This window comes from Lampetra planeri, chromosome 9, assembly GCF_965212315.1.
Source record: "Lampetra planeri chromosome 9, kcLamPlan1.2.h2, whole genome shotgun sequence".
Lineage (NCBI taxonomy): Eukaryota > Metazoa > Chordata > Hyperoartia > Petromyzontiformes > Petromyzontidae > Lampetra > Lampetra planeri.
The window spans coordinates 13,599,366-13,627,039 of record NC_136115.1 but is presented as its reverse complement, the minus strand read 5'-3'; the positions used below and the strand labels follow the sequence as shown (position 1 = coordinate 13,627,039).

The 27,674-nt window shown below is 49.5% G+C and overlaps 2 protein-coding genes across 8 annotated transcripts in view; one reads left to right on the top strand and one right to left on the bottom strand.

Moving 5' to 3' along the window:
- The window catches only part of LOC144720716 (prolyl 4-hydroxylase subunit alpha-1-like), a 40,470-nt gene extending 37,891 nt beyond the window's left edge, over positions 1-2,579 (top strand). For all 4 annotated transcript variants that reach the window (XM_078597701.1, XM_078597700.1, XM_078597702.1 and 1 more), the window contains one exon: positions 187-2,579. In XM_078597701.1, the coding sequence (XP_078453827.1) occupies positions 187-257 (71 nt within the window). In that variant the 3' untranslated portion in view covers positions 258-2,579. The remainder of the gene's footprint in view (positions 1-186) is intronic.
- Positions 2,182-26,226, bottom strand: LOC144720714 (toll-like receptor 3). 4 transcript variants are annotated; one of them, XM_078597697.1, is made up of 7 exons: positions 25,988-26,226; positions 18,687-18,870; positions 17,555-17,894; positions 10,996-11,187; positions 7,801-9,332; positions 6,892-7,107; positions 2,182-5,335 (listed from the first exon to the last, which is right to left on the bottom strand). In XM_078597697.1, the coding sequence occupies exons 2-7, from the start codon at positions 18,860-18,862 to the stop codon at positions 5,119-5,121; spliced, it is 2,673 nt and encodes an 890-aa protein (XP_078453823.1). In that variant the 5' UTR covers positions 18,863-18,870; positions 25,988-26,226; the 3' UTR covers positions 2,182-5,118. The 4 variants fall into 4 exon arrangements, with proteins under 4 accessions (XP_078453823.1, XP_078453821.1, XP_078453820.1 ...); XM_078597695.1 differs by lacking the exon at positions 25,988-26,226 and adding an exon at positions 25,727-25,981 and having other exon boundaries at positions 18,687-20,058; XM_078597694.1 differs by lacking the exon at positions 25,988-26,226 and adding an exon at positions 25,727-25,981.
- Between the last annotated feature and the right edge of the window lie 1,448 nt (positions 26,227-27,674).

Sequence of the window (27,674 nt, the reverse complement as noted above, 5' to 3'; positions counted from 1 at the left end):
ACCACGGTGCAGTGTTCGGCGACACACGACCATTGTAGCTACCGAAGCGCGATGGCCATTTGTGAAATCATAGTTTTTTAATCGACTATCTCACGCTTTACTCGACTATTTTATACTTTACGCGTGTGTGATTTATATCTGTGTATGTGCTTGTGAACCCCACCACCGGCCTGCTCGTCCCAACAGTGTCCAACAAGTGGATTCACGAGAGAGGCCAGGAGTTCCGGAGAAAGTGCGGCATGACAGAGACGGCGTGACGAGCTTGAAGGCTTCTTCTTCTCCCCGCCTCTTCCGCTGCTGCTGTCCCTCTTGCTTCGCTTCCTTCACGGCCTTCTTTCACCCGCCGGTCCTTTTACCCGTCGCCGCGGCGAGCCGGCAACGCACTCCAGGCCTCTGCCGCGAGCGGGAGCCGCCCAGCGTCCCGAACCCCCCCCCCCCACGTCCCCGCCGCTGCGTCCACCCGCCAGAGAGAGGGCAACCGGTGGTCCACGGACGCACTAAGGGCCGCCTTTGAATTAAGATCGTAACTCATGCCCAGACGAAAATAACGGTGAGGAGCTCGATGGGGTAAGTCAGGGGAGCGTGCGGGGCACCGTGGGGCTCGCCTGTCCCAGGCCTCGCTGCTCTTTAAGCTTCTCGCGTCTGGCCACGCCCAAGCGCGACGAAAAGTCGCACAAGCCGAGCGATGTTCAAAGTGCGTGGCTCCATGGACTCGCTGTCCCTCTGTCTAGCCCCCCCGCCTCTCGATCACCGCATACTCCAAACACCCCTCCGACCGCTTTTTAATTGGTTGTTGATTTTGACAACTTTTGCCGACGCCAAAGTTAACTCTTGACAACCCTGGCAAGGGTTTGAATCATTGATTTTTTCTGTTTAGAGAACAAAGCAATGAACAAAGTGATTGTATTGAACGTGTGGGTTACAGGCTGCATGGCTTCATTAAATCAAGGTGATGTAAATGCATCACAAATACATCACAGATGAAAGTATTAATGCTCTCCCTAACCCAAGTGCACGTTTATATAGTTTTTTTTACATTAGCATGACAGTCTGTTGTTTTTTATTATGCTGCAAATTCATGTCTTTGTCAATAATTGTATTTCTCTGGCTGAGCTGGCATTTATTTTCCAAAATCGCTTGCTGGAGCTCGGCTGTACCAAAGCTGGGGCCCTCGACGCTTGCCAGTTCATTTCTCTAATCTTTTGTGTTCGTGCAAATGCCTGGTGCTACTAACAGGATTATAAATATGCATTTGCCTCGTTTGTGGGGTTTTTTTTCCCGGTACAATTTTTGTTTTCACAGGAGCCACTTTCAACGTCCGTTTGGAATAAGTTTTGTGTTTAAAGGCAAAGACGCGAGTGTTCCTCGTCGGCAAACGTTTTACAAAGGGAATTGATAGGAAACACGCGATGGTTACACGATTTAGTGATAGGGATGAAAATAGCATGCTGGAAGATCAGCCATGACCTTTTGTGCCTTACTGTGGTGGTTTTGGCATGACCCAGCTCCTCCTTGACTTGCAAACAATCATGCCCGACTTCAAAGTAACTCGAGCGTACACAGCTAAAGTTAGTGAACAAATTACTCCTCAACTGAGCAATTCTATACAAGAATAGAATTGAATGAATTTGAAACCGCATGTGAACTTTTTTATACGACCAGCAGTAAGAGAAACTCAAGTTGTGATTGGGTCTATGTTTTAAAACGCGCAAAAAGGCTCGTCGTGATGAATCTGCCGCCCTACCGCTTGCCGTTTCTGTCTCGCGGGAAGCCAACCAATGAAGTTACTTGTGGCGGCATTTGTAACAGCGCTGTCAGCACCAAATACTGAATAAGTGTTTGAAAACCTTAAGTCACACGGAGCAGTGGGGGAGCGGCGTGCATTTTGGTATTGGAGCAAACCAGCGTTTGGCCAACCAAACGCTAACCAGCTCGACATGGTGATGCGATATTAACTCCCTCGCCTAGTGTACAGGAGGCCATGAGTTCGATCCCGACCCTGACGCCTGCTGTATATTTGGAGTTTGCGGTGTCTCTCTCCCCATGGTCGCGTGGATTCTTATCCAGCTCCTCTGCTTCCCTCCACATTTAGAAATGTGCGTTTAGAATATTTGGCTGCTATAAATTTCCACATTATAAGCCACTTCGTTGAGCTATCATTTGCGATGAGGTCACTTCTGAAAAAGAGCTACATAGCTCAGTGGGCCTTACCTGGTTAAATAAATGATAGAACTCCTCCCACTTGCCCTCAATCCTAACCCTACCTCTCTCACCCCCACCTCTTGACACTTTGGTAGGGCTCTCCTCATTTGTTTATACTTCTCAGTTTCGGGTGCTCAGAGCGCCGCTCGCCAAAGCCACCCGTCGTAGAGTGTGGGCCCCACGCGGTGAATATGGTGTGTGGGCATTTGCTGGTAGCGCGCGCTAAGATTCCACGCGACCGACCGGCCCTGTTCTGTTCGTCGGACTTGTATGTGGGGGGGAGGGGGTCGCTGTTCCGTAGCCCGGACGGACTTCGAGTGTTTTCATGTTCGATTTGTGGTCAATAAAGACAGCCCCTTGCGTTTTGGTAAAACGTTTATTTTCTCCGCGTTCTTATTACTCGCTTATTAACAAACAATAAACCCGAAGTGCATAAGCGTACGAAAATGAAAACCCTCCGTGGGAAAGTGAAAATCCTCCGTGAGAAAGTGAAAATAAACAGAAGACTGGAGAATGTTATTTGTTTATCAAGACCTACAAAGCCAACTGCAATATGCATTAATACAAGCACTGCAGCCAACGTGGAGTCCGGGAAGTAGAGTAAACGGTCCACTGGATATATGTTGAACTTCTTTCGCACAGTACGTAGCCAACCGTGCTCATCGGAGGTGCGAGGACGGACAAACGAAACACAAAAATCAGTTCTAAAGAAATTAGTTTTCAATCTAGATTTAAAAGTGGCTTACTAATATCGTAAGAGCGCTCCAGACGGCTGCATAACCGCATCCTGAAAGCAGCTCTTTGTTTGATGGCTAGCCAAAAGGCATTGCGAGAATGGCCGGAGTTCACGTGCTGGTTTATGCTCCTTGAGATCAGCAAGGCATCGATGGATTATCAGTCCACGTTAGATCTTCATTTTAGTTTTAATTTTGTGGACCACTGTAACAGAAGTTCGGGACATTGCCCAAGACTGAAGACTGCGATGTGACTGACTGACCATGACAATTAAAAAAAAACTTTTCTTTTACAAAACCACTAAAATATTCCTTAATTATCACTAGTGCCGTTGCTAAAACTTATTACCGAAACGTTGCTGCTGAAGCTGTACAAATTCAGATTAGGGATGAGGCATGGGGGGGGGGTATGACAGGGGCAGCCACCCCCATTGAAATCCCCTCGTGTAAACGGACTTCATAACAGCAACGTGGACAGCTGTGTGACCACATACGGAGCTGTACGAACGGGTCAAGCGAGATCAGTGGATCCAGGGTAAGGGGACTTCGGGGTGGTAGAGGGGAGCATGCGGAGAGTATGCAATGTCCACCGCCTGGTGTGGGGGGGAGGGAGGGGGGGGGTTCCTACTGGAAAAGTTTGCCAAGCGAGCCCCCTTCCTATCCCCCCGCGAGTCTCGACTGTAGCAGTTGACCTGAGGCAGCCGTGAGGCCTGTGGGGCCGAGTTCTTGGCCTCCCACGAGGTTCTCTAGCTCGGAGAGCCCGGTTGGCGTGGTCAGCCAAGGGGAAGCGAGTGACATATGCCAAAGTGCCATAGGTTGGCATTGCGTAATCACGCAAGTAACAAGCCCCATCTTAGTTCCCTGCAGCAGCCTGCGGTTAGACACAGTCATCCCAATAAGTACCCCGAGATTGCGTGAAAAGACTTGGTAACAATCGTGGCACCCTTAGTGTCCGCATACCAGCTCCGCAGTGAGTAGGGGAAGCATCGGAGCCATGAAAACGCGGAACTTTGTCCCGCCGCTAAGATAATAACAACACCAAGCACTGGGAAAGCGAATCCGCTACCCAGTGGGCCAGTGTCGGTCATCTCAAGACGTCCGATTCTGAACCTCCGTTGCTCTGGTTAACCCTTTCCCGTTCGGAGACGTTCCCAAGTTGCAGGGTGGGGGTCCCGTTCTCCGTCAAATCTCGGAACGCGCAAGCGGCTTGCCGTTAATTTTAGAGATGCGTAGCATCGTGTTTCAAAGATATTGTACTCACCGGAGAGATACCTGGCACCAAACTGTGCCGCACGCCCTCCCGCATGGCCTTGTGGAAGCTTCGGTATCAAAAAAGTTATTTTATTTTCTTCCGATTACCGTTCCGATGATATGCATGTACAGGCAGTCCCCGGATTACGGAAGGGTTAGGTTCCTGAGAAATATCCATAACCCGATTTTTCCGTATGTCGGAAAACTGACCAATTTTCCCCCAAAATCAAGAAAAAATCCCCAAGCCGGAAATAGTTGTGCCTCTCCTACCATTTTCTCTCAGCACTGTATCACATTGTCATCCATTTTCTATCGCTACATGTATCGCTGTACATACGCTCTGAACTTTCATTTAATCGATTATCTACCCTAAGACTACCCATTAAACTAATGGAACATATACTGTACCCAATTGTTCATTTTAATATTAACAGAAAGCAGTCGCTTCCGGATGTTTACAGTGCATTCATCTAGGCCGAGACTTCACATACACACACAAACACACGGATACACATACACAGTACATACTGTACAGTAATGCTACAAAAGGAAAAGAATTACGCGATGCTAAAAATCCATTTACCTTAATCCTCTTGAAGCTCGGGTTCAGTGAAGGCGGCGTTTTGGTGCAGCGCGGTGAGGTCCATCCGCAAACTCACCGACTTGCACTATTTGAACTCGTGTAACTAACGCAAACATTTCCGCATATTTTTTTTTTTTAACATGATTTATGGGAGCAGTTCCGTAAAGTCGGATTTCCCTAAGTCAGGTCTTTCTTAACCTGGGGAGACTTCAAAAACGAATGACGTACACGCACGTACATCATCGGAACGGTAAAAAAGGGGTTAAGCGAACCCATCCGAGGTCTCGACCGCCGTACCTTTGGCAAGCTTACCCGACGACAAACAAGCCAGGGGTGGGGGGGGTGGTGTCAGGCGTTGCCGAGCGCGATGCGCAGCTGTTGCAGGAAGAGCGGCAGCCGCTTGGGGTCCTGGGGCCAGCGGAGGACGCAGTGGCTCGGGAACATGGCGGCGCGCAGGCCCAGCTTGTGGAACAGCTCAAACTCTGGGAAGTCCTCCAGCAGCGCCAGCACGACGTCGTCGCGGTTCTGCTCGATGGCGCGTTTCCGCGCCTGCGCGACCGCGAACCTGTCGGTGGCAGCGCGGGACGCACCACCGGCTGTCGGCCTAATCCGTGCAAGTGCCACCAAGTTGTAATTTCTTTATCAATCAATTCACATATCTGGGGTTAAGTCGTCATCGTATCAAATGAAGTGCTATTCCATCTTGGAATTTGGTCTTCGGAATAGATTAGCCCCTGCCATAGGGATGTGGAATTTATATCAGTGAGTCAGGGAGGACAGCCAAATAAATGTGGGTGGTACTGATAAAAAAACTCATCAGTTTATATTCCAGCAGCTGATAAGCATGAAATGAAAATTTTAATTCAGTTTCCTACACTCAGATTTAGGTTCTGGCGGAGTCATGATGCTGGTCGTAAACACCAGCGGAACGTCGCAATCAATGGTAAATGTTGCGGGTTTGCTCTCCAACACACAACCGGGTGTGCAGAAGTTGTAACTCATTGGCACAATCTGCTCACGTGACAAACCTTACTGATTGGCAGTGTTGAGTGGAGGTGGGTTTACGAAAAACGTTATCATGAATATTATTTATTTACCCCTACCAAAGGAATAAGGGATTTCCTCCACTGGCTCCATTAAGCAGAGAAACACTCATTTGAATCTGACCCACGAGAGCTGAACAAGCAGTGTAAAGTCAGCTGTGGTTTTGGCGGTGAGATGTTAACTCCCTCGCCTGCTATACAGGAGGTCGTGGGTTTGATCCTGACCCTGACGCCTGTGTATTTGGAGTTTGCATATTCTCCCCGTGGTCGCGTCGATTTTTCTCTGGGTAGAAACATGCGTTTAGAGTATTTGGCTGCCATACATTTCCACGTGATAAGCCACTTCGTTGGGATATCATTTGTTTGCCGGGTCACTTCTGAAAAAGAGTTGTAGAGCTCAGTGGGCCTTACCTGGGACAATAAAAAAAGTTATATTTAGTTCAGACTCAAAAGTATGGTTATAGCCAAAGGGCCTTGGATGAACCTAACATAGGGCTGGGGAACCTACAACCCGCAGCCCAGAATTTAATATTTGTCACTGTGAGCATCTTGGCTACACAAATCAAGAACTGGATCGGGATATGTCTAACCTCTCAAAACACCGTTTCTATTTCCAACACACGCAGTCCCTTATTCTGTCACTGCAGTGGACAGCATCGACCCGACGCCTGTGTTAACAAGTGGGGAGCGGCAGTGTAGCGTTTAGTGCGCTGCACTACAAACCTGGCGACCTAAATTATATTCCCGCTCGCAGTCAACAACCAGTTGGCGATTATCCGAACTGTTCCTGGGCCTCCCCTAGGTCTACTCTGCCTCAAATGAGTACCTGGTGCCATGTGTAAAACATCGGAACTAGGGAGACAAAAGCGGCCGGGCGTAGTGTTGGCCAGCCTTCATAGGTGCTCGCTAACAGAACTTTCCCCAACAGTCTGTGAGGCTATACGGGGGTGGGGGGGGGGGGATCTTCGTCTTTCTTGCTGCCTGAGGTCCTATTGAAAGTCTTTATTCGGCCCTCAGTAAGGAGGAGGCTTTTAAGCAGCTCTCCCCCCTGTCCGGGAGCGGCGGCGCGTGGACTCACTTGCGGTAGTAGGTGTCGCGGAAGAGCGCCCTCGTGACGACGACCAGCACCCGCCGGCTCTGCTGCATGCTGCTGCTGTACGCTTCGGCGCGCACCTCTCCGCCCGGCAGGTCGCGCTCCTCCAGCCAAAGCTTAATCCCGTTGTCTTCCAGCGGCTCCAGGTATCTGCTCGTCCAGTGCTCGTCCTCGCACGAGCAGATGACGAACACGTCGTAGCTGCGCCGCCACCGCCACCGCAAAAAAACGATCAAGGACGTCGTTAGAGGGTGGTTAATGTGGGCGCGCACGACCGATCATCGTGCTTGCAGGCGGCGGTGCGCGCCTAGGAATCCAGCGCTGTGCGGACAAGTGAGTTTGGGGTCGGAGCTCACTTTGATTTTGTGCCACAAAAGTGCCGTGAGCCCATCCGCGCGGATTTGAGTGTGTTATTGCCACCAGTGCGTGGGTTTTCTTTGTGAACTCTGGTATCCTCCCACATCCAAAACTTTAAAATGGATTTAAACATACCAAAGAGCTGTGGGTGTTAGCCATAATCAGAATCTTTATTTATCCTGGAGAAATCCGATGAGCTATGAAGCTCTAGTAGACAGCAGTGTTGGACTGCTACCTATAGATGTTAGGGTGCTCACTGCAGAACGTATTTCCATCGACGGTTGGATGGATGTGACAATCAATGGTCTAAAAAGTTAAATAGCCCTACCTTACCCAATATATAAAATACATGTGCGTCTGCAGCTTCGAGCCACTCAGCCGTTTGCAGTACGGATAACCTAAGCCGAGACCTACCACTTGTCTGTGACGCAGAGCGGTCCTGGCTGAGCGGGCGCTCAAGGTCGCACAAAGCAACAACCGACGTCACTGAAAACGGCCTCGACCAACGCCGCCCAGATCTAGCAGACACCACCGCACCTGTACTGCGCCCGTCTTGCGGCGCCCACGTCCTGGCCGTCTTCTTCCCCGTCCCCGTCGTTGACGGACGGCAGCGACTCGTAGCCAAGCACGCGGTTCCCTAGCACCGAGGCGAAGTACTGCAAGCGCCAGCCCTGAAAGTGGACGAACAGCGCGACCACGACGACGGAGAGCAGCACCGACTGGCTGACCACGTACATGACGAAGAACGGCGCGTGGTCCTTGCACGCCAAGGTGTCGAACGCCAGCACGGACGTGTTGAAGTAGCTGGGCGGCGTCCGGCAGACGTACTCCGTGGCGGCGCCCGGCACGTGGACGTGCGCGCGCCTCGGGGATCCGGTGGTGTTGCGCAGCCAATTGGCGAACCAGCCGAGGCTGTCGCACGTGCAGTCGAACGGGTTTCGCGTGCCCAACCACAGGTCGTCAAGGTGCTCGAACACCTCCCCGAACACCTCCTCCGGCACGCCGGTGATGAGATTCCTGCGCAGGTCGAGCGAGGCGAGGCTCGTCAGCGGGTTGAAGACCCCTGGCGGGAACTTGTCCATGTTGTTGGAGTTCATGTTGAGCAGGCGAAGGTTGGAGAGGCCGGCGAAGGCCGCCGCAGGAACCTCGTCGAAGCCGTTGAACAGCAGCTCCAGCGAGCGCAGCTGCCGGAGCCCGTCGAGGTAGAGCACCGGCGGGTTGTTGTGCTTCCAAAGGCGGGCCAGGTTGTTGTGCCCAAGCTTGAGCGTCTGCAGCGCGGTGAGCCCGCGGAACGTGTCTGCGAGCACCTTGCCCATGTTGTTGTTGCTCAGGTCGAGGTAGGTGAGGTTGACGAGGCCGTAGAATGGTGACCGGTCCGTGTCGAGGCTGGTGAGACGCGTGCGCGACAGCCACAGACGCCGCAGAGAGGGCGTGTTCGCGAACGAACCCGACGTGAGCATCACGTACGTGTTGTACGACATGTAAATGTCCAGCACGGCGCTCAGCCCGGCGAATTCGTCACCCATTAACCTCTGGTTGAGCTTGTTCAGCCCGAGGTCGAGCCTCTGCAGGAGCGGCGTGGACTGAAAGGCGCCTTTGGAAATTTTCGTAATCCCCGAGCGGGACAGATTCAGGTAGAGCAGGGGCGACTGGGACAGGGAAGACAGGGTATCTTTTCCGATTGCGCCGAGACTCCGCGAACTGTTGGCCATGTGCAGGTACTTGAGTGCGCTCAGGCCCCTGAACGTGTTGCCCGAGAGTCTGAGGAGGTTGTTGCTCTCCAAGACGAGCTCCTCGAGGTGTTGCAGCCCCGTGAAGGCGTCGTCGTCGATGTCGGTGAGGCCGTTGTCGGACAGGTCGAGCCTCGTGAGGAAAGGACACGAGGCGAGGTACTGGAACGGCTGCGACTTCACCGATCGCAGCTGCACGTTCCTCAGCGACAACGCTTTGAGGGGCACCCCCTTGAGCTTCTGGCACAGCGAGGTCAGCTTCGTGATGGGTGAGCCCAGCGCCGTCGAGTCCAGCACCAGCAGGTCAAAGAGAACGTCTTTGAAACAGCCTTCTGCGAACTGACAAAGACAAAGATCCCCCTCGTGTAGCCTTAACAGGGCTATTTGGGGCAAGTGATGTTGGCGAGCACCTATGAAGGCTGGCACGGTACACGAGGGGGTGGGTGGCCAGCACCACACCCCCTTTGTCTCCCTAGTGGCGATGTTTACTTCACACCACACCAGGTACTCAATTGAGGCTGAATCGACGAATGGGAGGCCCATTGCCACTCTTATTGGTCGTGAGCAGGAATCGAACTCGGCTGACCGAGTTCATAACGCAGTCCACTCATCATTGTGCCACCGTTCCCCATAAAACTGAGCACACATACAGACACACATACAGACACACATACAGACACACATACAGACACACAGACAGACACACAGACAGACACACATACAGACACACAGACAGACACACAGACAGACACACATACAGACACACATAGACACACAGACAGACACACATACAGACACACAGACAGACACACATACAGACACACATACAGACACACATACAGACACACAGACAGACACACAGACAGACACACATACAGACACACATACAGACACACATACAGACACACATACAGACACACAGACAGACACACATACAGACACACAGACAGACACACATACAGACACACATACAGACACACATACAGACACATGCGCAATGCTCATTAACAATCAGCCAACTCAGTTTGCCCATGATCAAATCACCTGGGATGCACCCAATCTAGCAATATCTCAAAATGAAAGCAGTACTGAGCCTGGATAAAGCTTGGATGGGTTTCGACTATTCATAAAACAGGCGTTAAAGGATGGAAAACTAAACTGTGGGCAGCAAAGGGCAGTGCATAAAAATTAACTGGTGTACTATACTCCCTACCTCCGCAAGACTGCACTGACCAGGGTGGTGAGGTCAAATAACCCTCACGGTATGACAAGGCCCTTCTTCTAGCAGTGGATTACATGTGCATACTCATTCTGAGGTATACTTGTTCACAAATAATACTCTGTTTGGTGTGCCTTATGTCAATACTGTATCTACTTTTCAAAAATTTGACCGCATCTCGTATTAAGTTTGTAGTTTAGTGGAATGCACCTGTCCAGTATTAGTCCCCAACTGTCCACTCGCTTCAGCTTCAAACAGCAGGATCGGTAAGCCAAGATCATGCTCGTGAATTTAGGGCCCATTAAATAATTCCTCACATCAAGGCCAATGTCTCTCTGCACCCGTCACGTGCTGTTAGCTGTGGCGCCAAACAAAAAACTGCAACATTGACCTCCACCAGTGTTCTTCATATATGTTCAGAGGCGGGCCACTTTCACTGGTAAGTCATCAGTGTGAGGGATGCCACACGTTTTAAAATATTTGGTTTGGCAGCACGATAATGGGTGTTTTCACCTTTGTGTATTGTTGAGCGCCGCACTAAAGGCCACCACGGGCCTAGCAATGAAGAACATTGGCCAACAGAAACCACTTGCATCAACGTGGCATCTTTCCGCCAGCCAATAACAGTTTTCACACGGACAGCTCCAGTGGTCGTCCCACATGCAAACCCTCGAGGTTGCTTGCGCAGCTTTACAAGAAGCCTTCAATTATTTTTCCCTCTAAAAAAACCACCACCAACAGCCGATCCGACCCCACACCGCTGCATGCCTCCTCGCCACTCACAGTTTGCAGGGGGTTACGGGACAGGTCAATCGCGTATAAGCTGACGTTCTGCACGAACAGGAAGTCCAGCTTTTTGAGTGTGCGGATGAAGTTGTTCGAGTAGTTCAGGTAACGGAGCTGGGGCAGCTGCATGACGGTCCCGATCTTGACCGTCTGCAGACGATTGTGAGTGACGTTCAGCACCGTCAAGTTCTGAAAAAAACACACAAGGAGGCATGTGCCCGTTCGGTTATGGCGTTTTCCTCTCGCCTGCTGTTCAGTTTGTACAACAAAAATTATGGCGTGAATGCTCTTGAAAGCCAGATATTTGAGATGGAAATCGTTTTTTTTTCATGCTTCATTGGCGTTCAGACACAAAGAGAAGGAATTTTCCATTCTGGATTCCCTTAAAGAGCAATGGCACACATGCCGTATAACCAGGGATGGGGGGGGGGAATCACAAGATTTTGCTCGATATACAAAATATTCTGTACTCCCACATGAAGCCCATCATTTACTTTTGCACACAAGTGAGAGGTTTACTAGGCTGACCAAGTGAAATGAAAATAACTTTTTTTCCCAACTGTGACCAGCCTGAGAGACCACTGCATGTAACAAGCTGGATAACTGTCAGACAAAAAACACGCAGTATTCAGACTCAAACGTGAACAGAGTCGTCAAAGCTCCTGATGCCTCGTTTTCCACAGCCAATGGGAATCGTGCTGGAACCGGGATTGGAAGCTGGCAGTTGAGTCTGCATGAACCAACCATGATGGATCCTCCAAGATGAATCACAGAGCCTATTCACCAAGTATTCTACAGTGGTACCTCGGTATACGACCGCTTTGGAATATGTCGAATTTGGTATACGTCGTGTTTTTACGAGAGAAAAAATGTCTTGGGATACGACGTCTTGCTTGGGATGCGACGTGCTTGCTAGAACTTGTATGGGTCGGGATGAGTCACCGCGTACAGTACCCGCGTATGCCCCGTTCACGACTAAAACAAAGCGAGAAGGGGCGGGGTGGCATGGGGGAGAGGGGCGGGGGGCGTGGAAGGGAGGGGCGGGGGCGTGGGGGGAGAGTGGGAGGGAGGGGCGGGGCGTGGGAGGGAGGGGCGGGGGGCGTGGAAGGGAGGGGCGGGGGCGTGGGGGGAGAGTGGGAGGGAGGGGCGGGGCGTGGGAGGGAGGGGCGGGGGGCATGGGGGAGAGGGGCGGGGGGCGTGGAAGGGATGGGCGGGGGCGTGGGGGGAGAGTGGGAGGGAGGGGCGGGGCGTGGGAGGGAGGGGCGGGGGGCATGGGGGAGAGGGGCGGGGGGCGTGGAAGGGATGGGCGGGGGCGTGGGGGGAGAGTGGGAGGGAGGGGCGGGGCGTGGGGGGAGGGGCGGGGGTGTGGGGGGAGGGGCGGGGGGCGTGGGGGGAGGGGCGGGGGACGTGGGGGGAGGGGTGGGGGCGTGGGGGGGAGGGGCGGGGGGCGTGGGGGGAGGGGCGGAGGGCGTGGGGGAGGGGCGGGGGGCGTGGGGGGAGGGGCGGGGGCGTGGGGGAGAGGGGCCGGGGGCGTCGGGGGGAGGGGCGGGGGCTTGGGGGGGAGGGGCGGGGGGCGTGGGGGAGAGGGGCGGGGGGCGTGGGGGGGAGGGGCGCTGGGCGTGGGGGAGAGGGGCGGGGGCGTGGGGGGGAGGGGCGGGAGCGTGGGAGGAGGGGCGGGGGGCGTGGGGGGAGGGGCGGGGGGCGTGGGGAGGAGGGGCGGGAGGCGTGGGGGAGAGGGGCGGAGGCGTGGGGGGAGGGGCGGGGGGCGTGGGGGAGAGGGGCGGGGGGCGTGGGGGTGAGGGGCAGAGGGCGTGGGGGGGAGGGGCGGGGGGCGTGGGGGAGAGGGGCGGGGGGCGTGGGGGGCTGCCCCCATGGAGGGTGGAGCCCTGGGTCGAGGCGCGTGACGTGCCACGTGACCAGCGCAGCTAGCAGCAGCGCGGTCACGTGGCTTGTGTATGCATTTTAGTAATTAGTGTCTAAATTATTTTACACAACCCCATTAATCTAACCTATATAATTCATTTTTTGTCTGTCCGTCCATCCGTCCGTCTGCGTACGCTCCCTACCGGGGGATTTAGCTCTCGGACCGTGGGGTTCGGCGAGATTAAATTTTGCAGGTGGGCACGCCCCCGGCCCCGCGGTAAACTTAGGCATTTCCGATTTTTCGTCTCTAAACTTTAAATCGGACCGATTATCGATTTAGTGCGATGTATCTTTATTTATTTATTTGACGCTTTATTTATTTATTTACTCTTGCCGGCCGGCGGTTGCCCCTGGCAACGAGTAGCGACGCATTCGCTGCGGGGTGGACGCCATTTTTAATTAACGTTATAAATATGCGCACGCATTAACACGCGACTCTGAGGTAAATTCATCAAAGTTTCACGTCCTCTTCACTCCCCTTCCACCCCAATGTGTGCAATTACTATTATAGGGTCGGTAGATAATAAAAATATAGCGATTAGACAGTATTATTGTAGCGCGGGGGGGGGGGGGGTTAACGGGCCCAGCACCCAGCCTCAGCCGGGTGGGCAATCTAGGCGAGGCCGGAGGCTCTGCACGGTACTAGGCCTCGACACGCAACTCTGTCAGGCGACGACTCTGTGGTATAAACTCGATATACCCAGCGTTGCCCGGGGGAAAAATACATTTAAAATCTTCTGAAAACTTTAAAACATAACATCCCAATGAAAATACAACTGTGTAATTAAAATTCTAAACCCGACCGCGCCAAGAATCGATTCTCTGAATCGCGAAAAGGAATCGACGGTTGTAGATTAATTTAGAATCGCCTTATTTCCGTTTAATATAAGTTGGTTATAGAGTTGATATAAACTGCTACGAATGGGAAATATCCGGCGTTGACCAGGGCTAAAATGTAATTAAAAACTCCTGCAAACTTTAAAACATAACATACGAATGAAAATAAAACTCTGTAATTAAAAATGGAAACCTCCTATGCGCCAGGAATCGATTATTTGAATCGCGCAAAGGAATCATCGAAGGTTGTAGATTCCTTTAGGATCGCCCTTAACATGTGGTGAGGGAGAGTGGTGAGTGAGGGAGAGTGGTGAGTGAGGGAGAGTGGTGAGTGAGGGAGAGTGGTGAGTGAGGGAGAGTGGTGAGTGAGGGAGAGTGGTGAGTGAGGGAGAGTGGTGAGTGAGGGAGAGTGGTGAGTGAGGGAGAGTGGTGAGTGAGGGAGAGTGGTGAGTGAGTGGTGAGTGAGTGGTGAGGGTGAGTGGTGAGTGGTGAGGGTGAGTGGTGAGGGTGAGTGGTGAGGGTGAGTGGTGAGGGTGAGTGGTGATTGGTGAGGGTGAGGTTGAGTGGGGAGGGTGAGTGGCGGTTGTTAGTGGTGATTAGTGAGGGGTGAGTGGTGAGGGTGAGCGTGAGTGGTGAGGGTGAGTTTGAGTGGTGAGCAGTGAGGGTGAGTGGTGATTGGTGAGGGTGTAATTGGTGAGGATGAGTGGTGAGGGTGAGTAGTGAGGGTGAGTGGTTGTTGTGAGGGTGAGTGGTTGTTGTGAGGGTGAGTGGTGAGGGTGAGTGGTAAGAGTGAGTGGTGAGGGTGAGTGACGGTTGTGAGAGGTGATTAGTGAGTGGTGAGGGTGAGTGGTGAGTGTTAGTGGTGAGCATGAGTGGTGAGGGTGAGTGTTGAGCGTGAGTGGTGAGGGTGAGTGGTGATTGTTGAGGGTGTGATTGGTGAGGATGAGTGGTGAGTAGTGAGGGTGAGTGGTGAGGGTGAGTGGTGAGGGTGAGTGGCGGTTGTGAGTGGTGATTAGTGAGGGGTGAGGGTGAGCGTGAGTGGTTAGGGTGAGTGGTGAGGGTGAGCGGTGAGGGTGAGCAGTGAGGGTGAGTGGTGATTGGTGAGGGTGTGATTGGTGAGGATGAGTGGTCAGGGTGAGTGGTGAGGGTGAGTGGTGAGCGGTGAGGGTGAGTGTTGAGGGTGAGAGGTGAGTGGTTAGGGTGAGTAGTGAGGGTGAGTGGTGAGCGTGAGTGGTGAGTGGTGAGGGAGAGTGGTGAGGGAGAGTGGTGAGGGAGAGTGGTGAGGGAGAGTAGTGAGTGGTGAGGGTGAGTGGTGAGGGTGAGTGGTGATTGGTGAGGGAGAGTGGTGAGGGAGAGTGGTGAGGGAGAGTGGTGAGGGTGAGTAGTGAGTGGGGAGGGTGAGTGGCGGTTGTTAGTGGTGATTAGTGAGGGGTGAGTGGTGAGGGTGAGTGTGAGTGGTGAGGTTGAGTGGTGAGCAGTGAGGGTGAGTGGTGATTGGTGAGGATGAGTGGTGAGGGTGAGTAGTGAGGGTGAGTGGTTGTTGTGAGGGTGAGTGGTTGTTGTGAGGGTGAGTGGTTGTTGTGAGGGTGCGTGGTGAGGGTGAGTGGTAAGAGTGAGTGGTGAGGGTGAGTGACGGTTGTGAGAGATGATTAGTGAGTGGTGAGGGTGAGTGGTGAGGGTTAGTGGTGAGGGTGAGTGGCGGTTGTGAGTGGTGATTAGTGAGGGGTGAGTGGTGAGGGTGAGCGTGAGTGTTGAGGGTGAGTGGTGAGGGTGAGCGGTGAGGGTGAGCAGTGAGGGTGAGTGGTGATTGGTGAGGATGTGATTGGTGAGGAGTGAGGGTGAAGTTGAGTGGTGAGGGTGAGTGGTGGTTGTGACGGTGAGTGGTGAGGGTGAGTGGTGAGGGTGAGTGGTGAGGCTGAATGGTGAGGGTGAATGGTGAGAGTGAGTGGTGAGTGGTGAGGGAGAGTGGTGAGTGAGAGTGGTGAGGGTTAGTGGTGAGGGTTAGTGGTGAGAGTGAGTGGTGAGGGTGAGTGGTGAGTGGTGAGGGTGAGTGGTGAGGGTGAGTGGTGAGGGAGATTGGTGAGGGAGGTTGGTGAGTGGTGAGTTGTGAGGGTGAATGGTGAATAGTGAGTGGGAGTGGTGAGTGGTGAGGATGAGTGGTAAGGGTGAGTTGTGAGTGGTGAATGGTGAGGGTGAATGACGAGTACAGTCAATATGCACTGCTGTTATCATACCAGGTACCACCACCACAATATGTACTCCTCTCATCATAGCAGATACCACCACAGCAGTATGCACTGCTGTAATCATAGCAGGTTCCACCACAATATGCACTGCTGTCATCATAACAGGTACCAACACAGCAGTATGCACTGCTGTAGTGATAGCAGGTACGACCTCAGTCGGTATACACTGCTGTAGCGATAGTAGATACTGCTATCGAGTTGGTAGATACCGCTATAGTAAATACTAAAACAGTCAGTATATACCGCTACAGTCAGTCAATACTGCTACAGTCAGTATATACTACTATACAGTCAGTACATACTACCACGGTGAGTAGCTACTAGAGTCAGTAGATACTATTATAGAGTGAGTAGATACTGCTATAGATTTTGTAGTTACTACTATAGTCAGTGGATACAACTATAGAGTCAGCAGATACTATACAGTTAGTCGTTACGAGTATATAGTCGGTAGATACTACTGTAGGCCCAGTAAATACTACTATGGTCAGTAGTTATTACAGTCACTAAATACTACTACACAGTCAGTAGCTACTACTGGCTCAGTAGATACTACGGTACAGTCAGTAGATACTACTACAGAGTCAATAGATACCACTTCCTCTGTTGTATGTAAGGTGTTGTTAGTATATATACCTACGAGGGGTAAAGATATTTTTTGAGGGGGGGGGGGGGGGAGACCGCAATTTTCGGAAACCTTTTGACATCAACTATTTACCCCACACTTTCTACAACTTTTTGGACTTGTGAAAGCCTCTTATATATTTGTTGGTGGAGAAATGTACAAACAGCCAACCGGGCTTTGACAATACCTTAGTATCTGTGTATATATATGTAAAGTTTTTAAGAAATATATTTTTCACCCGGGCAAAGCCGGGTACTTCCGCTAGTGTATAATATGCCACATAAAATATAATTTCTTATACTCTGGAACGGATTATTTCCTTTCCCTTTATTTCTTATGGGAAAGATTCGTTTGGTATACGTCATTTTCGGTATAAGTCCTACCTTCTGGAACGAATTAACGACGTATACCGGGTACCACTGTATTTCTTTGTTAGCCGCGCCAACCCACGCCAACCCAAGAACAGTCATGACATCACAGGAATGACACATTAACTAGGCACACGTGCCATGATGTCACTCTGCTTAGTTCAACTTCCTGGTCGTGTTGGTTCTAAATATTCCCAACCAAAAAAATTAAAACACTATTCGAATTTAATTTAAAATATCCTAACCTAAAGCCTGCTTACATTACACTTTGCAAAAAAGTCTGCTCTATTTGCAGACCGCTTCCTAAACGCCACCCGGCCGGATAAAGTCAGAAGTATTTGTTGATGGATGAAGCGAGCGCTCAGGTGTCCAAGCCCACAACACGGCCTCATTTGCACACCCAAGCGTGGGGGGGACTGGGGCAGTTTCTGGGCCTGTTACACGCTGTCCCTGGAGCTGGTAAAAACGAATTCAAAGTGACGGTGAACACGAGGCGTGAGCTACCACGTCCCTACCAATGACTCGGTCCAGGTTAAGCCTTTTAAAATATCGGTCACCGTCAACGGCGCGAAGATGTTTTCTTCGGCCGACGTCCGTTGAAGGGTGTTGAATGACAGGTCGAGCTCGGCGAGCGAGGAGCAGCTCTCGAAAACCCCGCTGTGCAGCTTGCCCAGCTGGTTGTGCGGAATCGAGAGGACAGCGAGGTTGGGCAGCACGGTGCACGGGTTGTCGTTCGGCGACATCTGCGAGATGGAGTTGTAACCGGCCTCGAGGTAGCGGAGGGCAGGATAGCGAGCGAGCAGGTGCGACTGGAGCGAATGCAGCCTGTTGTGCTCCAGCAGTAGGGAGGTGAGATCAGTCGGGAGGTTGTCTGGGACGTGCGACAGCTGCAGGTGTCTGCAGGAAAGGCGAAAAACAACGGTCATGTAAATGACAAGCGTGCACATGCTAATGTCACTCGGAATTGCTCCATGTTCTGACAGCATAAGTGCAACATCAACAGAAACGAATGCGAGCAGCTGAAAAGCATAATAGTGCAAGGACCTGGTCTAACATCCCACTCCAGTCTAACAGACTGTGAGATGCATAAGTACATGACAGCATGGATGCAGTGATTTCTGAAAAATGTATCATAATGCCTTGTGGTCTACAAGTAGACTCCACTTTATTTTGTATTATCTGATACCATGAGAGCCTGTGGGCTGATGTTAACTATTAGTTACATTTATTTTTATTGAAATTAAATACAGGGGAGTAAACTTGTAAACCGCTTGCAGAAAAAGACAATTTGGCCTAGGTTCTGCCGTGTGTGTCTGCTCTGGTGGACATTATGTGGTTGGGTAGGTAGGCCAAGCACAAAGACAAATATCCCCTGCATAGCCTTGACAGACTCGTGGGGCAAGTGCTGTTAGCGAGCACCTATGAAGGTCAGCACAGCACACCACGAGGGGGTGGGTGGCCAAGCACCAAGCCCGACCGCCTTTGTCTCCCTAGTGGCGATGTTTACACATCGCACCACCTACTCATTTGAAGCTGAGTCGACCTAGGAGAGTCCCAGGAGCAGTTAAGATAATCGTCACTGGTGTTGGCCGTGAGCGGGAATCGAAACCGGGTGGCCGGGTTCGTGGCATGGCGTGCTAACCACTGCGCCACCGCCCCTCATATGCAAGGTACAGAGCAGGGTGGCACCTGCAGTCCGCTGTGTGGTTGAAGACGTAGCAGCTGTGCGGCGTGGTGGCCGGGAGGACATATGATGCCACCTGCACCAGCAGTGAAGGCTGTGCCACCAGCAGCAGCAGCAGCAGCGGTGTCCAGGTAATCTTGAAGGTAGCCCGGCTGTAGGCTGGTCTCTCTGCAACAACCATCCTCCCTGCTGCAGTATGTAATGTGGAAACACAACACTCGTACAAACACAGTCGTGATCACAGTCAAGTGGCTCATATTACATTGTAATATGGCCACAGTCTTTTATTTTTATCACCCCTCATATTGTAAATGTGTGAAACAAAGTCAAAGGGTCCCCTGGTCAGCTGCATGTACTATGTATGTTGTTAGTCAGTACCTATTAAGCCCACCATGCACAAGAGGAAGCGATATGGCCAATGGCAGGCACAGCTAGTAGCTTTAATATCCCGTGTCTTGATGTTCACGACCACACCACTCCACCAGATACACTAATAATTTTAGATCAAGTCATCCCATAAGGATCATCATCAGTTTCCACTGCTGATGGCGATGTGTTAAATGATCAGAGCCAACTGGTCACAAGACAGCCCTAATGTGTACACGTTTTCCTGGAGAAAGGGACCAGTCATCTCGATTAAAATTATTTCACAATCCCTCTCCTGTGCAGCTACTTCCTCTGTAATATCAACCACTTCCTCAAACACAGTTACTTCTGCATGGTAAATAGGGAAATAAGCCACATATGGTTTCCCTCGTTATGTAAATCACTGTATCCTCGATGGATATGCTGTAATTAAGATCATTTAGCAACACCATGTAGCCCCGCAAGTAGAGAGACCTAGCCCTGCTTAGCGTTGGGAGATCTCACAAGATATATGTATTTGAACTTATTTCGCACCATTCGTAGTCCACCGTGAAAATTGGATAGGCCACATTCTAGGTGATTTTATAACAGGCATATACAATGTGCCATGTACTATCTTGACAAACGCCTACATTTGTAGGAATTAAAACAAAACCACAATACTATATTACTTGCGTCACCTGTTTAACCGGCAATGCATTACAATAATAGCTTAATGTATGTGGCCAGTATATGAAATATTAATACGCTCCAAAATATTCAGCGGTTGGTCTATAATAATTCACAGCCCCTTGTTTAGCCACTGCTGGAAGAGGACCTCTGCTGACACCGTGTAAATTATGGTGGTTTTCTGACCATACTTCACCTCACATGGTCAGTGCGGGTTGTTGGTCAGTAGGATCGGTTCACCCGCTGCTGATGTTAGCCATGGCAGAGAATCGAACTCAGGTTCACAGCGAAGTACTCACCAATCTGCCACCGCTCCCAAATTGGTCTCCACAGAACAATACTCTACAGATCAAACAGTTTCAAGTCCCATGACCCACACCTCGAGAACGTGGCTTCACGTGGTACCACATGGATAGACATGTTTAATGAGTGGACATTCCAGGAGCATGACCTTTGCTTCAGGTTTCAGGGCCGACGTCATCATTTAACAGCAATATTGTGTGACAATAACACGGTAAAGTTAATTACTTATCCAGAATAGCCTCACCGAGTCTCGTGAAACATTGTCACAAGGATCATGCTACATTGGCACGTTTGGCAAATTATACTTGTTATTTTTTTCTCTCCCAATAGTATCTCCTCATACAAATGTAACATTGATAAAGTTGGTGCAAACATTAATTAATTATACATTCTAAGGCCAAACAAAGAAGATACATGCAGTGTATGCTAACAGCATTACATACTGTATTGCACGTGAAAGACACACATGGCCCTGTTGGGACGCACAGACTGTCGGGGACAATTGACATTGGCGAGCACCTATTAAGGTCGGCATGGGGCACGACTTGACGTGGTGTGGGGCCAGAATCGGGCCCTTGTCTCTTGCCAGTGCTGGCATTCACACGCCACGTCAAGGGCCACCAATTCGTGCGACCCATAGCCTGGGATCGAACTCGAGTGGCCAGGGTTTGTGGCACAATACGCTCATCACTATTGCTATAGACCAATGCTGTGCACTGTGCACTGTGCACATGTACACCAAGGCAACAGAGTACACATGTACACTAAGGCAGCAGAGTACACATGTACACTAAGGCAACAGAGTACACGTGTACACTAAGGTGACAGAGACGTGTACTCTAAGGCCACAAAGTACACATGTACACTAAGGCAACAGTGTACACATGTACACTAAGGCCACAGAGTATACGTACTCTAAGGCCACAGAGTACACATGTACACTAAGGCAGCAGAGTACACATGTACACTAAGGTGACAGAGTACACATGTACACTAAGGCAACAGTGTACGCATGTACACTAAGGCCACAGAGTACACATGTACACTAAGGTGACATAGTACACATGTACACTAAGTCCACAGAGTACACATGTACACTAAGGTGACAGGTACACATGTACACTAAGGCCACAGAGTACACATGTACACTAAGGCCACAGAGTACGCATGTACACTAAGGCCACAGTGTACACATGTACACTCAGGCCACAGAGTACACATGTACACTAAGGCCGCAGAGTACACATGTACACTAAGGCAGCAGTGTACACATGTACACTAAGGCCACAGAGTACACATGTACACTAAGGTGACAGAGTACACATGTACACTAAGGCCACAGAGTACACATGTACACTAAGGCAACAGAGTACACATGTACACTAAGGCCATAGAGTACACATGTACACTAAGGTGACAGAGTACACATGTACACTAAGGCCACAGAATACACATGTACACTAAGGCAGAGTACACATGTTCACTAAGGCAGCAGTGTACACATGTACACTAAGGCAACAGAGTACACATGCACACTAAGGTGACAGAGTACACATGTACATTCAGGCCACAGAGTACACATGTACACTAAGGCTACAGAGTACACATGTACACTAAGGTGACAGTGTACACGTGTACACCAAGGCAACAGAGTACACATGTACACTAAGGTGACAGTGTACACGTGTACACTAAGGCCACAGAGTACACATGTACACTAAGGCAGCAGAGTACACATGTACACTAAGGTGACAGAGTACACATACACCGCTAAGGTGACAGAGTACACATGTACACGTGTACACTAAGGTGACAGTGTACACATGTACACTAAGGCCACAGAGTACACATGTACACTAAGGCAGCAGAGTACACATGTACACTAAGGTGACAGAATACACATGTACACTAAGGTGACAGAATACACATGTACACTAAGGTGACAGAGTACGTACTCTAAGGCCACAGAGTACACATGTACACTAAGGCAACAGTGTACGCATATACACTAAGGCCACAGAGTACACATGTACACTAAGGCAACAGTGTACACATGTACACTAAGGCCACAGAGTATACATGTACACTAAGGTGACAGAGTACACATGTACACTAAGGCAGCAATGTACACATGTACACTAAGGCCACAGAGTACACATGTACATCAAGGTGACAGAGTACACATATACACTAAGGTGACAGAGTACACATGTACACTAAGGCCACAGTGTACACATGTACACTAAGGTGACAGAGTACACATATACACTAATGCCACAGAGTATACATGTACACTAAGGTGACAGAGTACACATGTACACTAAGGTGACAGAGTACACATGTACACTAAGGTGACAGAGTACACATGTACACTAAGCTGACAGAGTACACATGTACACTAAGGTGACAGTGTACACATGTACACTAAGGTGACAGAGTACACATGTACACTAAGGTGACAGAGTACACATGTACACTAAGGTGACAGAGTACACATGTACACTAAGGTGACAGAGTACACATGTACACTAAGGTGACAGAGTACACATGTACACTAAGGTGACAGCGTACACATGTACACTAAGGTGACAGAGTACACATGTACACTAAGGCCACAGTGTACACATGTACACTAAGGTGACAGAGTACACATGTACACTAAGGTGACAGAGTACACATGTACACTAAGGTGACAGAGTACATATGTACACTAAGGTGACAGAGTACACATGTACACTAAGGTGACAGTGTACACATGTACACTAAGGTGACAGAGTACACATGTACACTAAGGTGACAGAGTACACATGTACACTAAGGTGACAGTGTACACATGTACACTAAGGCCACAGTGTACACATGTACACTAAGGCCACAGTGTACACATGTACACTAAGGTGACAGAGTACACATGTACACTAAGGTGACAGAGTACACATGTACACTAAGGTGACAGTGTACACATGTACACTAAGGCGACAGAGTACACATGTACACTAAGGCCACAGAATACACATGTACACTAAGGCCACAGAGTACACATGTACACTAAGACAGAGTACACATGTACACTAAGGCAGCAGTGTACACATGTACACTAAAGCAACAGAGTACACATGTACACTAAGGTGACAGAGTACACATGTACACTCAGGCCAGAGTACACATGTACACTAAGGTGACAGTGTACACGTGTACACCAAGGCAACAGAGTACACATGTACACTAAGGTGACAGTGTACACGTGTACACTAAGGCCACAGAGTACACATGTACACTAAGGCAACAGTGTACGCATATACACTAAGGCCACAGAGTACACATGTACACTAAGGCAACAGTGTACACATGTACACTAAGGGCACAGAGTATACATGTACACTAAGGTGACAGAGTACACATGTACACTAAGGCAGCAATGTACACATGTACACTAAGGCCACAGAGTACACATGTACATCAAGGTGACAGAGTACACATATACACTAAGGTGACAGAGTACACATGTACACTAAGGCCACAGTGTACACATGTACACTAAGGTGACAGAGTACACATATACACTAATGCCACAGAGTATACATGTACACTAAGGTGACAGAGTACACATGTACACTAAGGTGACAGAGTACACATGTACACTAAGGTGACAGAGTACACATGTACACTAAGGTGACAGAGTACACATGTACACTAAGGTGACAGTGTACACATGTACACTAAGGTGACAGAGTACACATGTACACTAAGGTGACAGAGTACACATGTACACTAAGGTGACAGTGTACACATGTACACTAAGGTGACAGAGTACACATGTACACTAAGGTGACAGAGTACACATGTACACTAAGGTGACAGAGTACACATGTACACTAAGGTGACAGAGTACACATGTACACTAAGGTGACAGTGTACACATGTACACTAAGGCGACAGAGTACACATGTACACTAAGGCCACAGAATACACATGTACACTAAGGCCACAGAGTACACATGTACACTAAGACAGAGTACACATGTACACTAAGGCAGCAGTGTACACATGTACACTAAGGTGACAGAGTACACATATACACTAATGCCACAGAGTATACATGTACACTAAGGTGACAGAGTACACATGTACACTAAGGTGACAGAGTACACATGTACACTAAGGTGACAGAGTACACATGTACACTAAGGTGACAGAGTACACATGTACACTAAGGTGACAGTGTACACATGTACACTAAGGTGACAGAGTACACATGTACACTAAGGTGACAGAGTACACATGTACACTAAGGTGACAGTGTACACATGTACACTAAGGTGACAGAGTACACATGTACACTAAGGTGACAGAGTACACATGTACACTAAGGTGACAGAGTACACATGTACACTAAGGTGACAGAGTACACATGTACACTAAGGTGACAGTGTACACATGTACACTAAGGTGACAGAGTACACATGTACACTGAGGCCACAGTGTACACATGTACACTAAGGTGACAGAGTACACATGTACACTAAGGTGACAGAGTATACATGTACACTAAGGTGACAGAGTACACATGTACACTAAGGTGACAGAGTACACATGTACACTAAGGTGACAGAGTACACATGTACACTAAGGTGACAGTGTACACATGTACACTAAGGTAACAGAGTACACATGTACACTAAGGTGACAGAGTACACATGTACACTAAGGTGACAGTGTACACATGTACACTAAGGCCACAGTGTACACATGTACACTAAGGTGACAGAGTACACATGTACACTAAGGTGACAGAGTACACATGTACACTAAGGTGACAGTGTACACATGTACACTACGGCGACAGAGTACACATGTACACTAAGGCCACAGAATACACATGTACACTAAGGCCACAGAGTACACATGTACACTAAGACAGAGTACACATGTACACTAAGGCAGCAGTGTACACATGTACACTAAAGCAACAGAGTACACATGTACACTAAGGTGACAGAGTACACATGTACACTCAGGCCAGAGTACACATGTACACTAAGGTGACAGTGTACACGTGTACACCAAGGCAACAGAGTACACATGTACACTAAGGTGACAGTGTACACATGTACACTAAGGTGACAGTGTACACATGTACACTAAGGCAGCAGAGTACACATGTACACTAAGGCCACAGAGTACACATGTACACTAAGGTGACAGTGTACACATGTACACTAAGGCAGCAGAGTACACATGTACACTAAGGTGACAGAGTACACATGCACCGCTAAGGTGACATAGTACACATGTACACATGTACACTAAGGTGACAGAATACACATGTACACTAAGGTGACAGAGTACGTACTCTAAGGCAGCAGTGTATACATGTACACTAAGGCCACAGAGTACACATGTACACTAAGGTGACAGAGTACACATCATGCATCTAAATAACTTAAGAATGCAACTTATTAACGCGACGGGAGTTTTCATCCAGCGCACAGCTGACGGCGCCTGGGCCTACTCACCGCGCACTGTTAACCAGTTACCGACACTTTACTACAATTATTTACACACAAGAGATGATGATGTTAAGCAGTGTAACACACACACGTGTGTATTACACAGACACACACATATATATAGACTTTAGTGTGTGTGCTACGAAGCGTATCGAGTGTATACAGTCCGCTAGAGTCGATAACCCGAGCGCTCTCACCCGCCGCTGTTTCCAAGTTTGCGCAGTGATAGCCACGGGGCAATGTGTGAGTTACGGTGACAACAACAACCTGTGCCAGGCTAGGTGCACCAGGAGGTCACGGGGCAGACCCTGCAGGTGCCACGTGTCGAGTGACTTGAGATGAGTGGCTGATGCACCACCTGTGCCAGGCTAGGTGCACCAGGTCACGGGGCAGACCCTGCAGGTGCCACGTGTCGAGTGACTGAGATGAGTGGCTGATGCACCACCTGTGCCCCCTACTGTGCGAACTTGCTGTGCTTTAGCCACCCGGCGCTCCGCTCGTTGTTGTGAGCTTCGCTCCTCCGCCCTCTGTTGTTGTTGGAGGGCGACTGCCAATACGCGCACACGCACACAAAGATCTTCCACGTACATGTAGCCTGTAACAGGCTGTAGGGGCAAGTGATGTGAGCGAGTGGCACCTATGAAGAAGGCCGGCACGGCACACGAGGGGGTGGGTAGGTGGCCGGTACCCCTCCCGACCGCCTTTGTCTCCCCCAGTGAGCGATGTCTACACTAACACACCTCTACCAGGTACTCACTCACAAGTCACCGGTGTTGGTGGCCGTGAGAGGGAATGGAACTTGGGTCACCCCAGCACTGCAGTCCCGATTGTGATTGATCAAGTATTGGATCACTCGATAGATTACACTGGTTAGCAGTTTTAGACTAATTTCAAGGTGCTGATTCCAAATCTGATCTCAGATTTGCTCTATCACATCTCATTTTTATGATATCGGCATACCCCATTTTCATTGATTTTACCCAAAATTAACTCTGTCACTTATGATTGCAAGTTGTTGCGAGTCAGTGACTGCTTTAGTGTTAAATATTGTGCTGTATTTTTAGGATAGTGTGTTTATAATATCATTTTATGTAGATATCCACATTTATTTAATATTTTTCTTCTGCAGGGCGTGATCTAACAATGGCTACAATATCCGAAAGAAGGAAATTCAGTAATGACCCAGATATATTTTGCTACATCTGTGGCAGCTTCACTTTGCAGGATCAAAGGCGCAACATCAATACCTTTGTCAAGAAGGTTTATCTTGCCTACTTTAAAGTACGACTTGGAGACCAAGACAAAAATTGGGCTCCTCACAAAGTGTGTAAAACCTGTGTTGAAACTTTGCGATCATGGTCTAAAAGAAATAATGCTAAGCTGAAGTTTGGTGTGCCAATTGTTTGTTTGGATAACTGCTACTTCTGCCTGGTCAATGTAAAAGGTTTCAATAAGAAAAACAAACAACACTTACAATACCCAGATATCCCATCTGCCAGACGACCAGTTGAGCACTGTGAGGAAATACCTGTGCCTGTATTTACTGAGCTACCAGAGATTGATGTTGAATCCCTCAGTTTACCTGCTTCTACAGATGATGATGATGATGCTCAGATGGAATATACGCCATCTGATGCAGATTGTGATCAAATTTCTCTGTTTAGTCAGCCTGAATTGAATGATCTTGTAAGAGATTTGTATTTGCCAAAGCAGTCTGCTGAATTGTTGGCCTCCAGGCTGCAAGAGAAAGGACTACTCAGACCTGGCACTAGTGTCTCCTTTTATCGTAACAGAGAAGCAGCACTGCGAAAGTACTTCCATTCAGATGGTCAACTTGTTTATTGTAATGATGTTGAAGGGCTTCTTCTCAATATGGGACTGCCCGCATATGATTCAAGTGAATGGAGACTTTTTATTGACAGTAGTAAAAGGAGTTTGAAATGTGTGTTACTTCACAACAGAAATATATATGGTTCAATCCCAATAGGACACTGTAAAAATGAATGAAGAGTATGCCAACATCAAGATTGTTCTGGATAGATTGGAATACCATGTTCATGGATGGCTAATTTGTGTTGATTTGAAAATGGTTAATTTTCTTCTGGGTCAGCAAGGAGGTCACACCAAATACCCTTGTTTCATGTG